Consider the following 13565-nt stretch of genomic DNA (forward strand, 5'->3'; position numbering starts at 1 on the left):
AGGAAATAAATCCTTAACTTTTCTCTTTCTCTCAAAAAAAAAAAAAAAAAAAAAATAAGTTGAATGACGTCGTACGTCTCTTCACGCATATACAGATAACTTTGCATACCATTTTGGTAACACCTGATAGGACTAATCACTTTAACCTCTGTCGGTCAGGAGATAATAAGGGCGGCGAAAGCAACGTTGTGCGTCCTTTCACGCATGTATATTAAGCCTGTTACATTATTTGTCTTTTTACGTCAACAGCTATTAGAACATAAAGATAGCTTGTCTGTTCCACGCGTTCAGAGACCTCATTTGATTAAGCTTCATGGTTCAGTACCTCAAGTATCTGATTTTAAGAAACCAGTTTAGCCTTAGGTTCATTTTACACTATTTTGTTACATATTCGATAGCACTATTTCAAAATGATCTCTGTCATTAGATATTAAGGGTGATTAAGGTGACGTTGTATGTCATTCCACGCAAATACTTGCAGCCAGTCATACCAATTTGACCCTTTTCTGGTCAATAGCGCTTACAATGTTGTATAGTAACTTTATATGCTTATCCAAGCGTAGTCATCAAATACTATCACCGACCCCAAGTAATTGAAAAATGGGTTATTCATCCCCCATATTTTTAGCCTGCTTCTAGCTGATGGTATTTTGTCTGTCCTGCCGGCATGCGTTTTGACCATCGGTTGAATTTTCTATCCCACATATGTAGTTTCAGCCTATGCGCGTTTTATAGTTCTATAAAATTGTCCTCGAGCTAGGACATTATACATACACAAGCATTAACTTCCTGCACCTTTGACCCGGTCATCGGATCACTTTCGTAACACGTTTCATGCCAATCACATGGAAGAAGACGATTTCTCAATTGAGCCAGCGACCCACCGAACGTTGGCTGGGGTGAGGAAGCACGCTCCTGAGGTTTGAGCTAAGTACAGCTATTGACATGGTTCACACTTACCGTTTGTTTTACATTTTATGCTAGTCTTTTGCCCTTTTGGGCGTTCTGTTCTAATGTTGGACCATGCCTTTAGGTAGTTTAAAGTTTTAGTGTGTTCCGAAGAAGGCGTGGTTATCCACGCCGAAATGTAGGGCAAAATCCAGCTTATAATCATTAAATTACATTATGGTCACATACTTGACCACGCGAAATATTTAGTAGGTACTGTAATGTTGTGTTACAGGCTTACCTTGACAGATTAAATTTCGGGATGCAAATAATTCAAATTAACACCTAACAGTTCTCGTACTATTCCACCAAGAAGACTACCACGTCCATTACAATAAGATTTGTTTCCACTGGCGCCCTGACGAGCAGTTAAACACACCAGTTCGAAGTCTATAATTATGGTAATATACTCCATTTATGTGTTTGATGACTATTTCATGTCTTTGTTTTACTCTGTATTTTCCTGTTTCTATAGAAGTTTCAAGTGTGTGATTTACCGCGCCGAAGCACTACTTATAGCCGTTATTATTTATCCAAGGTTTCTGAGGTGGAATGGTGAATATTCAGGGATATGATAGGAAAGATCATTGGAAGCAAAAAACTCTAGTAATCACTGACTCTAAGAACTTTGCGCACGTCTTCATCCTCGATGCAGTGAAGCAAATCTCTGTTACTGCAAGCTTTCTACATTCCATATTTCGAGAGGTGGTAGTAAGGACAAAAATAGGGAAAGTATGTCTAGCAAACATCGACTTTTAAGTCCATACCTTAAGAGCTATGGGCACCAGGTCGTGTTCGCTACTTTGAAACACACCTCCTCTACTTAACAAGTGCTCATAATTCATCAGATATGCCCTTTATAAACCATGTTCACCGGACAAGTTTTTCTTGTTTTGGTCCACACTACCTCCTCAAAAAATCTGGGAGGTAAAGAATTCGCAGTGGAATAGATCTGTTGCACAGTATCGAAGATGAAAAAGGGTTCAAATGGCTCTGAGCACTATGGGACGTAACATCTGAGGTCATCAGTCCCCTAGAACTTAGAACTACTTAAACCTAACTAACCTACAGACATCACACACCTACGACCGTAGAGGTCGAGTGGTTCCAGACTGTAGCGCCTAGAACCGTTCGGTCTTTCCGGTGCTCGTAGTTCTTATGGTAATGCCTTAAAGACAATGTGTACTTGACTTTTTTTGTTTCGAATGATCGCTATATCCTGGAATATCGACCATTAGTCCTGGGAACAACTATATCTATAAATGTAATGTTTATCACATTTATAGAAAGATGTGTAGGGCTAATAGGTCCTAAACCGTCTAAAGTAAAAAGAAATGAATGAAACATGGGGAAGAATACATATGACGAAGCTGCCTATATTCCTGCGTGTTACACATTTTCTTAAATACTCGTCGCAGAAGTTTCTTACGGGTGTTCGTCTCTTTGCAACATTCATTAGGCGGACAGGCGTGCGAAAAGATCTGGCGGTCACGAGACAACGCCCAACATACGACCTCAAGCAAGGCCGCAGTTCGAGGATCTCTACTTTCACGTCACATTACCCGTGCTGGCCCAGCTGTGTATATAAACCAGCGCGACCGCTGAGCAGCCACATTTCAGCAGCAGCAGTAGCAGCAGCACTAACTCTCTCAGCCATGAACACCCTGGTACGTACTATGACAGAAGTAATATCATAAGTCTTTACTACAAAAACAACAACGTTGTCTGGGCAACACTAGTTTACTGTACTTCTTGAATTTCAGATCGTCCTGAGCGCCGTTCTGGCCGTCGCAGTGGCCAAGCCCGGCTACCTGGGCGCCGCCCCCGCCGCAGTCGTCGCCCCCGCGGCCTACGCCGCCCCCGCGGTGGTGGCCGCCCCCGTGCACGCCGGCTACGCCGCCTACGGCCCCGCCCCCGTCGCCGTGCGCTCCGACGGCTACCTGCTGGACACCCCTGCCGTCGCCGCCACCAGGGCCGCCCACCTGACCGCCGTCGCCCAGACTCAGGCCCGTGACGCCGTCATCAACGGCGCCGCCCTCGCTTACGCTGCCCGGGCTTACGCCGCCCCCGCTGTGGCGTACGCCGCCCCCGCTCATGTCGCCTATGCCGCCCCAGCCCCTCTGGCCTACGCCGGTCCTGGCGCCCTCGCCGCCGCCGCCCACCTCCACGCTAAGGCTGCTCTGCTGGGCTGAAATGTCCTTCCGCCACCCTGCTCTACCTGTAATAAAATTTTGCAAAAAATAATAAAATTCTTAAAATAAATTATTATTTTGTTTTTGATTTTCTCCACTTACAAGTGCATATGCCAAATTTTTTCCCTTGAAATAACAACACAACGGTATAGAAATGAGTCATTGATATTGCAGAACATATAATATGTTTTCAAGGCAAAAAAGATCACACGATATCTTTCTCCAATTTGAGCTAGAGAGTGCCTCCACTGCAATGCTATTCATGACACCCCTATAGCATTTGCTGATGTTTCTCTTACTGAATAGAAGAGTTTAATTTTTGGAATACTTGTGATTTTTTCCTCTTCTGTGAATGGGCAGTGTCTCTAAATCTGTTCCAATTCTGTAGTGTGGTCACATTGCACAGGGAGATATTGTTACGCGGTTTCAAGTATGGCAGATGTAAGAAAAGTGCAACGCAAACATTCAGCGAGATAACTACGTCAGCAGTTGCGTTCAGTCGTAAACTAAAGTATGCGCATAAGTATGTTACGAAAATGTTTCTCCATTCTAGTTACTTGAAATATCAATGTCAAACGCTAGAAGAGCACTGAACACATTGTACAATTAACGTCAGCAGGATACAGAGAAGGAATAAGACGTCTGAAATCACAGTATTAGTATGAACTTGTTGATCAGAGTTTGTGGATTGCAGCTGTACACACCAATAAAAGCAGCACTGTCCGAACTGCTTAGCTTCCTTAAACCAATAGTATTGCCTCCAACTTCGTTTCAAAACGTAGGAACCACTCATTAGAACAGAAGACATTTCATTCTAAACAAGGATTAAGAACTTTTAACCACTATATTAGTATGGCCTTGTGGATCAGAGTCTGTGTCCGTAGAAGTAAAGAATGATACAGGAAGCGATCTCTAAACTTAATTACTCCAACAGTCTTGGCTACAACTTCATTTCAAAAAGCAGAGGTCAAACATTACAATAGCAGACATACCTACGAAATGCGACATATCTCTCCTGTAGTGATTAGTTCGAATTCTCGCCTAGAGTCTCACAGTGTAATCGATAACTATCCACAGTCAGTCACTCTCTAATTGTGAACTGTTGCAGCTTCCAAGCGTCGTAGGTGGAAACTAAGTTACAACTTAAGACTACAATTTATTTTACCCCTCAGATCAGCCCTAAACTATTGGCGATCGGAATAACCGCTTGAGTGCATAGAAGTCACGAAGCCCATAAACTGAAATGAACACTTAAGTCTGCATACAGTAGATAAGTAACATTTTTCGGTTCCCCCCTCAACTATCTCCGCACTCACAGTTCCGCAAACCTAGCGAACAGTTACTCGAGTACCCATTTCTTCTCTCCCCGGAAAGTGACACCAGTTCCATCTTACCAAGAGTTCTCGTCAGACATGCTTTAGAACCTATAATTTTTTCAGTAGTTCCACTTTCCAGTACACGAAACGCAGTGACAGTGTAGTAGCAAAGAAAACCAAACTAAATGGTTCATAATAATTGTCCGGTTAAAATCACAATGTACAAGTACATATACCATGACACAGTCAACTTAAAGCTAAAAGAACATTAAAGATTCGAAAAATTTTCAAAATTCTAAATAATGTGAACAATTGCAGATAAAAGACATTTATCACTCAGCGAGGTGTCGCAGTGGTTAGCACACTGGACTCGCATTCGGGAGGACGACGGTTCAATCCCGCGTAGAGCCATCCTGATTAAGGTTTTCCGTGATTTCCCGAAATCGCTCCAGGCAAATGCAGGGATTGCTCCTTTGAAAGGCCCCGTCCTTCCCTAATCCCATGAGACCGATGACTTCGCTGTCTTTCTCTTCCTCGTGATGACTGGGTGTTGTGTGATAGGTTTGTTAGGTTTAAGTAGTTCTAAGTTCTAGGGGACTAATGACTATAGATGTTAAGTCCCATAGCGCTCAGAGCCATTTTTGAACCTCGCTGTCTGGTCTCTTCCCCCAAACAACCATAACCCAGTCATTTATCGAAAGCGCTCAATTTGTTGGCCATTGAGATCCAGAGACAGCTGATAACAACGCGTTCCTAATCACTGTAATTGGTATTTTGGCACATTCATCTTCCATGACTGCTGTCTACTCATTGACTGTAGCTTTCTTGTGCTACAAAAATTCTGCTTCACGTTCTCCCATAAAAAAAATCCATAGTGATCAAATCTGGTAACCGTGGATCGTACTCAGTACTGCCTCTTCGTCCTATCCATCTTCCTGGTATGTTTTCATCAGGGTAGGCCATTACACCGCGACTGTAGTGGGGAGGTGCTCCATCGTGTTGGAAATACCGCTCTCCATCCCGATACAGCTCTTCGATTTGTGGTATGGCGTATTCCTGCAGTCATTTCAAGTAATTTTTAGAAGTCACTATATGCCCAAGAAACAATGGTCCACTGAAGCCGAATTCTGATAATCCACAATACACTGTAACTCCTCGTAGGTTCACATCTTGTTCCACTGTCTGGTGAAGATACTCTACTGGCCAGCATGCAGAACTGTGACGATACATTGAACCAAAAGTGACGTCATCACTTCAAAAAACCTTGTATCGGTATTGTTTGTCCTTTCCCATCTCAGGAACACCTGTCTCACGAGCTGCTTGCTGCACAGACTATCTAGGACAGCAGGGGTGGCAGGGGCTGTCAGGATTTCGGCTCGTTGTTCAAGCACTGGCACGAGAGCCAGGTGTCCCATGGCTTTCAGCTTTTCTGCACATTTCCCCCAGCACCATACCACGCTGTTTTAGCGTGAGGACGATGGAGAAGGGGAAAATGTGAACGCGCCACCTTTAAATGGCGGTACAGTGGCACTATATACGACTTTACATTTCACATGTCTTAACAACATAGATCATAACCAAAACGAATCTGCAATATTATTTAAGGAAGACATAACTTTTTGTCTGATACCGCCAGTCGGCATGTGAACAGACCCAGACTGTTTCAAATTTTGTGCCACATAATCGTGACTTATTTAGTTTCACAATCCGAAAGAAGATTGTCAGTGACCTCAAAACATCTAGGCAACCATCTTCTCACAATTCTTTCATGGTCACAGTGTTTTCTTTAACATGGTTTTCCGGGATGGCTCCTGTGGACATTCTGGCCGGTTTCTTCTTCCTCAATCTCGCAGACGAGTAATTATGAGTCGCGTTTTCACATCTCGCTGAAACTTTGTTCTGAACTATCTTCGCACTTCACTTACGTTCTCAGTTTTCCAGTAGTACTTTGGAACGAACTTTTCCAGCTCAATATTCAGCCTGGCTGCAGCAACTTATCAAGCCATGACACCTTCAAAACACACACACACACATATATATATATATATATATATATATATATATATATATATATATATATATATATATATATATAAGTTACGAGCTGTAAAAGAGTGTACACATTTTTTGGAACACCTCGTATATACATATACATGGTGCTTCACAATGCCTATTACAGTCTTCTAGCGGTTGTGGAGGGGGCAAAAACCTGATAAGGTTTTGATAAGCGAACGATGTCAGTAAATTTACCGTTAGGATGTAAAACATGTTTTGAAGATCAGATAACTTTCAAATCTCCTGCTTCACGATACAGACTCAGCGGAGACTATCATTTTGTGTCTTCCTTAGCAGTCCATGGCGTGGGCTATTCTTCGAGTACTAGTCGTCTGAATCTGGTTCTCTTCCACATGCCGAAGGACGTTATCTTTCAAGTCCAAGGTGCGGCGTTTCTGTAGAGCACCGCAGTCATTACTCCTAATTACCGACGTACCAGTTTATCCCACCCGTTGATTTAAACCGACGAAAATTGTGTGTGATGCTTAGTAATCAAATGTGTAGCCCCGTTAAGGTAAATGAAAATGACACCCTGATATATTCCACAGTAAATTTTACTATAATCCATTTACCACATAGACGTAGATTTGCTCGTATATAAAAAAATTAACACAGAATAATGTTATTTCTACTCCCCACTTCGCCTGCGTTTAAAAAACCTAGCACATTTTCGTTATACCTCAAAGATAAATAGAAAGCTAAACTACTTACATATATTCTCAGCAACAGCAGGAGCAAGCCTATTATAACCTGTGTACCGTTCTACGATGTTGGCTCGCTATCGCTCCCACAGATATGTAAAAAGAGCACAAGCACAAAAACACTGCAACACTGTCTTAAATTTCTCGTCTTTCGTTCCATCTCTAGCATTAATCCTTAATAGTTCGTTGCCACAGCGTATATTTCCTTCATGTCTTTTATGAAAGTGATATTCATACTGTAATGATACACCGCCAGGCAGTCTACACAAATACTTTTTTCTTTGTCATTTTTTGCATTCATTATGTTTAGTAATGAAAGTCGATATATCCTGACAATACGTTTATCAGAACATAAATGTTTCAGTGCATCTACTCTTACCTTTGCAGTAAGAGAGCTTATTTTCGACTATAGAAACTAGGCGACCGGTTGCTAGGATAGGTGACGAATTGACGCATGTTGTTGATTTGACGGAATTGATGGTGGGTTGGTTTACGTTCTTGAACACGTGGGTAAAGCTTTTGCGCCGGAACAGTTTTGCTAGGCGTGGCTGAATGAAATAAAGGCGTCGCCACGGTTAACAGCGGAGGCTAATGGAATAAGATCAGGCGAGGGCCCAACAGGAGGAAGTTATGTCAGCAGCGACCAGTGCTCTCTCCACGAGGTCTGTCAGTTATAAAACCACCCGGTTTGATAGGGAGGGAAGATGCGGAACATCATCAACGTAGCACGACCACAGAATCCTTATGCCATGTCTCTGTCGTGGTTTATGTGACGAGAACCAGTGCCTTAGCAAAACATGGATGAGCCAGTACCGTGTAAATACTACTCATTTCTAGATAAGATAGACGTGTGCAGTCTGACAGCCATCAGCTCCGAAGAGGGACCTACGCCGATTTACAAGTCTGCATATATCGACTACCCGTCAGCTCTGGACTGGACAAAACATTTAAATTATTATGTGCACCTTACAATAGGAACTACAGAAAAACAGTGTCTAATATCGTGTATATACGACCAGAGTCCCTACGAATTTTCTGCCAGATTTCGAGACAGTATTTAAGGCATCTCGCATGGAAGTTCGTTCTACGTTTTGAGCTTCTGTAAAACGTCGACAATCTTGAAGGTTTTGATTCTTTTAAATTTTTTTCGTTGCTAGTCACTTCTGAATGGAATAAAGAGTAGGTCCAAAGAGGTGAAGGTGAAATGGCTGCATGATAAACTGAAGAAATCGAAAAGTAAATCACTGTCTGAAGGGCTGACTCAGGATGCAAGAGAGTTAAAACGATCTTTGGTGAAATTGAAAGTTGAAAGAAATACATTTAAGGCTTCTAGGACTGGTTTCATGACGTGTGGAAAGAGAAAAATGGAGTCGAATGGGAACAGATAGGGGAACCAGTATTAGAATCAGAATTTAAAACAGCTTTGGGCGACTTAAGATCAAATAACGCAAAAGCGGTAGATAACATTCCATCGGAATTTCTAAAATCATTGAAAGAAATGGCAACAAAACTACTATTCACAGAGATGTGTAGAATGTATGAGACTGGCGATGTACGATCACACTTCACACAATACCGAAGATTCCAGAGGCGACAAGTGCGAGAATATTCACAAAATATGCTTAAAAATTCTTTCCCTCAAACTGCTGACAAGAATAATATACTGAAGAATGGAAAAGAGAAAATTGAGGATGAGTTTCAGAATGATCAGTTTGAGCTTGCTGGAGTGGCCGAGCGTTTCTAGGCAGTACAGTCGGGAACCGCGCGACCGCTACGGTCGCAGGTTCTCATCCTGCTTCCTGTTTGGATGTGTGTGTGATGTCCATAGGTTAGTTGGGTTTAAGTAGTTCTAAGTTCAGGGGACTAATGACCACAGCAGTTAAGTCCCGTAATGCTGAGAGCCATTTGGACCATTTTTGATTAGTTTGGCTTTAGGAAAGGTAAAGTTGCAGTTGATAGCGGAAGTAAGACTGAAGGAAAACCAAGTAATGTTCATAGGATTTGACTACCTGGAAAAAGGGTAGGGCGCCGTTACACCTGGTAATAGCTGGAGTGATGCATATTTATCAATTAATAATTTTCTGCGTTATCACATAGTAATTATCAGTAATGAGATCGATGTACTTCTCATTACACTATATAAAATTCGTTGTATTCATTGGGAGATGCGAAACAACCAATCTTCAACAACAAGTTTGCTCATAGTTCATAAAAACATAATAGTCGTTAGATTTATGGTTGAACCATTCATTACCATGATAAACGGAAAAAGTTAATTTCTCGGAATAGTTTACCCTTTGATACGTATATTTTATGTTTAAGGTTGATGAACAAAGGTGAATTTTGTTTCTACTAATTCATTTATCCTAAACCGGACTCTGTCGTATTAAGTCATTGTTGGGAAACAACTGAACAGGGTCGACTCGAGAGATCCGTATGTAGGAAGCGAAACATGTGAAACAAAGATATAATCAACGCATATCTTTGGTTGTGACATCAGATGTCCTATATTTATACCGCCTCTTTAGTCACAGCCATTGCTTAAATCTGTTGGTATTCTATCCACAAATAGGAAACCAATCCGTCAAATTAAAAAAAACTCCCAACTCTTGCAACTACAACACTTCATTTTATGTAACAGGTAGCGCAGAGTAAGGCGTCCACATTTTTCGGACCTTACATATGCTTCATAATTACGGTACAGAATAAAATCTCCAGAAAATAACTCTATATTGTTCACAGGAAGCAATTGTGATAATTTCATGTACACAATAACAAAACAATATCTACACTTATAGCGACAGGGGTATGCATACATGAGATAAAGTTAACGCAGTTTGGAGGCAGACTGTGCACGAGGCTAATGGCATTCAATTAACATTAGCAAAAGAAGACCCAGCTACAGAACAGTAAGAAATAAGGCGAGAACAATTAAATAAACACAGCCGAGACTGTGGGTAAATGGCTACACAGCATTCACAAGGCTAGCGGCGACCCGGCAAGAATAATAAAAATTCAACTATAGTGAGGAAGTGGTTGGCTGAAGCCATACTGTGTGACGTAGAAGAGACATGGTGGAGAGAGTCACGTCATATAAAAGCATTTTTGAGAACTAAATTAACAGAGCCCTCTCGTCTGGCAGCGGGCCACACATATGTGTGGAAAAATAGCGAAGGCGTTGAGACCTTTACGTCTGCGAAGTGAGGGCGGTAAGCTACACGTATCATGGCGACAGATGCAAAGCGGTAGATCAAATTGCTGTGAGAATTTATGAGGGCAGAGCATTGTGCACTCCGCTCCATCCTTTAGTGAGTGTGCAGCAGCCGTTATTTCGACTAGGGAAAATTTAACGTTCTACCGAACGCAAGGAAGTTGAGACTGAGTGATTCTGTCAAGGCCAGAGTAGGGAATTAGTTCTTCAGATCCAGCACGGACACAACGCCACCCCAGTTCCCGATTGGTAATGTACCAAGGTGCATTAGGCAACATTAAATGTTGAGTCGAGAGTTTGCTCACTCCAACCTGAGGACATTTTGAATATAGAATTTCAAGAGTTGAATACTAACATACCCTCCATTGAGTACATGAGAGACTGGTTAGTATAATGGATAAAATTTCATTCTCCACCTACTTAGTCCATTGAATAGCTATGAAAACGTAGATGTAAATTACACTTTTAAAGATTTAATTTTTTTTGCTAGGTATAACATTCTCATATATAAAGATTTAATAATCACATATTGAATGTCTAAACGTTAATTTTTTTGTTGAGAGTTGAAAGCAATTAAACTTGCTTGTTATGTATCACTTGAAACCTGAAAACAGTGATAAATTACATGTAGAATGAACAAGAGAGAGGTTGTGTTTTCATTTTAGAAAAAAAATCCCGAACTCTCATTTACATCAATTTCTGCATTCTTATAATGTCACAGCAGAAATTCTAATTAATTTGAGATAATCCACATATAACGTTAGTGGTATTAAAGAGCCAGCATTAATAGCTATGTAGAATGTCTGTTTACCACCCTGGGCTTGAGAAGACAGTAAGATACATTATCCACTTGTGCGTATCACAAAATAGCGTTACCCACCAGTACTTTACACAAAAATAACTACACGTTATAGCAGTATGTATCTTATTCAACAGCAAGGACGAAACAGATTTATTTGAAAAGTGGTGTCTAGAAAATCATGGTGAGATGGAGACAGCACTATTGCAGTGGTGCCACAAATGGTACCTGAAATTCCTGGTAACAGTGTTGAACGATGGCGCTGGGCCACGTGGAGGGCGTGGCTGTCTCTGCACTGCCAGAGGCGGAAGGACGCGCCCCGCAGCTGTGGAGTCTTGCATAATGGGGACAGCAATGGGCGAGGGGCGCTCGTTTTACCTGTGGGTCGACTTGGAAGAGATGTACGAACGTGATGGCGCCTCACCATGGCAGTTATGCGTACTCTGTGACAGGTGTTGGTCCCTAGTTATAGGGCAGCTGCTAGCAAAGCCCCTTTGGAAGGATTTTGCGGCGGTTTTGTTAGAGAGATAACCGTTGAACACAAGGTGTAGGGTTGCTAAAACCGTCCTCGGGGTTATATGTAGAGGTGTTGTATTTGAATGAAAACTTTAGTTGTCTGTGGCGACTGATATTTACTGTGGGCTTAGGAAATAATAGGTTTAATAAATATTGTTAAATATGTTGCACATTATCAACACTCTCTTATCACTCGCCCACTGCTCCTTTTTTTATAAATATCGATCTTGTGACTGTGGCCAGTCACAAATTCCTCTCATGTCAACCTCTTCATCTCACAAGGGGGCCGAGACGACAATAGGATTTTGCAAATTTGTATATATATATATATATATATATATATATATATATATATATATATATATATATATATATAGTACTCGAATCTTATAACTCAAATGTAATTTCCCAAAGTAGTTCGCATCAGCTCTCAAAAATTCTCGAGAAAATGAAGTTCGAAATTTTCAGGCAATTCTTAATATTATAAAAATTAGATAGATTTTTTCGGCAAGTAGCATGGATCCATGGAACAAAGTTCGGTTCGAATCCTGGTGAAATCTAATATTTAAACAAAGGTCGTATTCTATGAACATTTACTTGAAGCGTAACATATAAAACCGTACAATAAATTGGAATTGTTTTTGTTGGAATTATACAATCTTGATTTACTATTTTTATGCATGACCAGTACCGTAATGAAGAATTTTTGTTTGCGATGGAAACTAGATTTTTGTGTGCAGTACATAATTTGAAATACCAAAACGTTCATTTTTCACATAAATACTATTAGTTGTGTTAACTAGCATTTATTTGATAAACTATTTACTTAAATTACACAGGTATTTGAACTGAATGGAAGAAAAGAAAAAAATATATGACGGTAACGAGACTTCATCTGACAATTACCAGTCTTCTTCGCCCCTTGTGTCACTTGACGGAAATGGTACTAGAACATGTACCTTTCTGGAAAACTTTTATTTTCCCTGGAACTGAACACAGACTCGTTCCGCCCCCCCCCCCCCCCGCCCCCCCCCCCGTCCCCGACCCCCCGACCGCCCCCTCCCACACACACAAACACATACACACTCACACACACACACACACATACACACACAGAGGAAGAGAGAGAGAAAGCGAGCACTCTACTACACAGCCACACTCATTGTCGAAAAATATGTATCTTATTTTAGAATATAAACTTAGTCGCAAACATCAAAGTACATATTCTCGAGAATTTTCGAGCTTTGCTTCGAACTCCTTTGCCAGCCGTGGTGGCCGAGCGGTTCTAGGATGTAAAGTCTGGAACCACGCCACCACTACGGTCGCAGGTTCGAATCCTGCCTCGGGCATGGATGTGTGTGATCTCCTTATATTAGGTTTAAGTTGTCCCAAGTTCTCGGGGACTGATGCCCTCAGATGTTAAGACGCATAGTGCTCAGAGCCATTTGAACCATTTTCTCGAACTCCTTTAGGAAAGCTGTATTTGAGTTCTGCACCTCAAGTACCGTAAGTACAAAATATTACAAAAATCCCTATGCCTTGTGGTTCACTTGTCGTAGCACTTACACAGTACGTCTTAAATTATTTTTTGGATACATCCCAGTCTCCATTTTACCCTGCAGTTTATACACTCCCCAGCTCTATCTCGTTCAATGGAAATAACTCCCTGATGTCGGAACTAATGTCCTATTATCCTGTTCGTTTTTCCTCGCCGAGTTTTCCATTCTTTCTTTCTTCGTCGGTTCTGAGGATAACTTATCTTACATTGACTTAAAAAAAATTGTATATTAGTCAAACACGAAGGACTATATAGCAGCTACATTCACT

At 41.3% G+C, this 13565-nt stretch overlaps 3 protein-coding genes across 3 annotated transcripts in view; all 3 read left to right on the forward strand.

Moving 5' to 3' along the window:
• LOC126355515 (cuticle protein 16.5-like) overlaps positions 1–13565 on the forward strand; it is a 260085-nt gene that overhangs the window by 165607 nt on the left and 80913 nt on the right. The gene's annotated exons all lie outside the window — the stretch shown is intronic.
• LOC126355506 (cuticle protein 16.5-like) overlaps positions 1–13565 on the forward strand; it is a 195810-nt gene that overhangs the window by 146923 nt on the left and 35322 nt on the right. The gene's annotated exons all lie outside the window — the stretch shown is intronic.
• LOC126355513 (cuticle protein 16.5-like) lies at positions 2565–3214 on the forward strand. Its single transcript, XM_050005853.1, has 2 exons — positions 2565–2615; positions 2712–3214. The coding sequence occupies exons 1-2, from the start codon at positions 2604–2606 to the stop codon at positions 3138–3140; spliced, it is 441 nt and encodes a 146-aa protein (XP_049861810.1). The 5' UTR covers positions 2565–2603; the 3' UTR covers positions 3141–3214.

This window comes from Schistocerca gregaria, chromosome 3, assembly GCF_023897955.1.
Source record: "Schistocerca gregaria isolate iqSchGreg1 chromosome 3, iqSchGreg1.2, whole genome shotgun sequence".
NCBI lineage: Eukaryota > Metazoa > Arthropoda > Insecta > Orthoptera > Acrididae > Schistocerca > Schistocerca gregaria.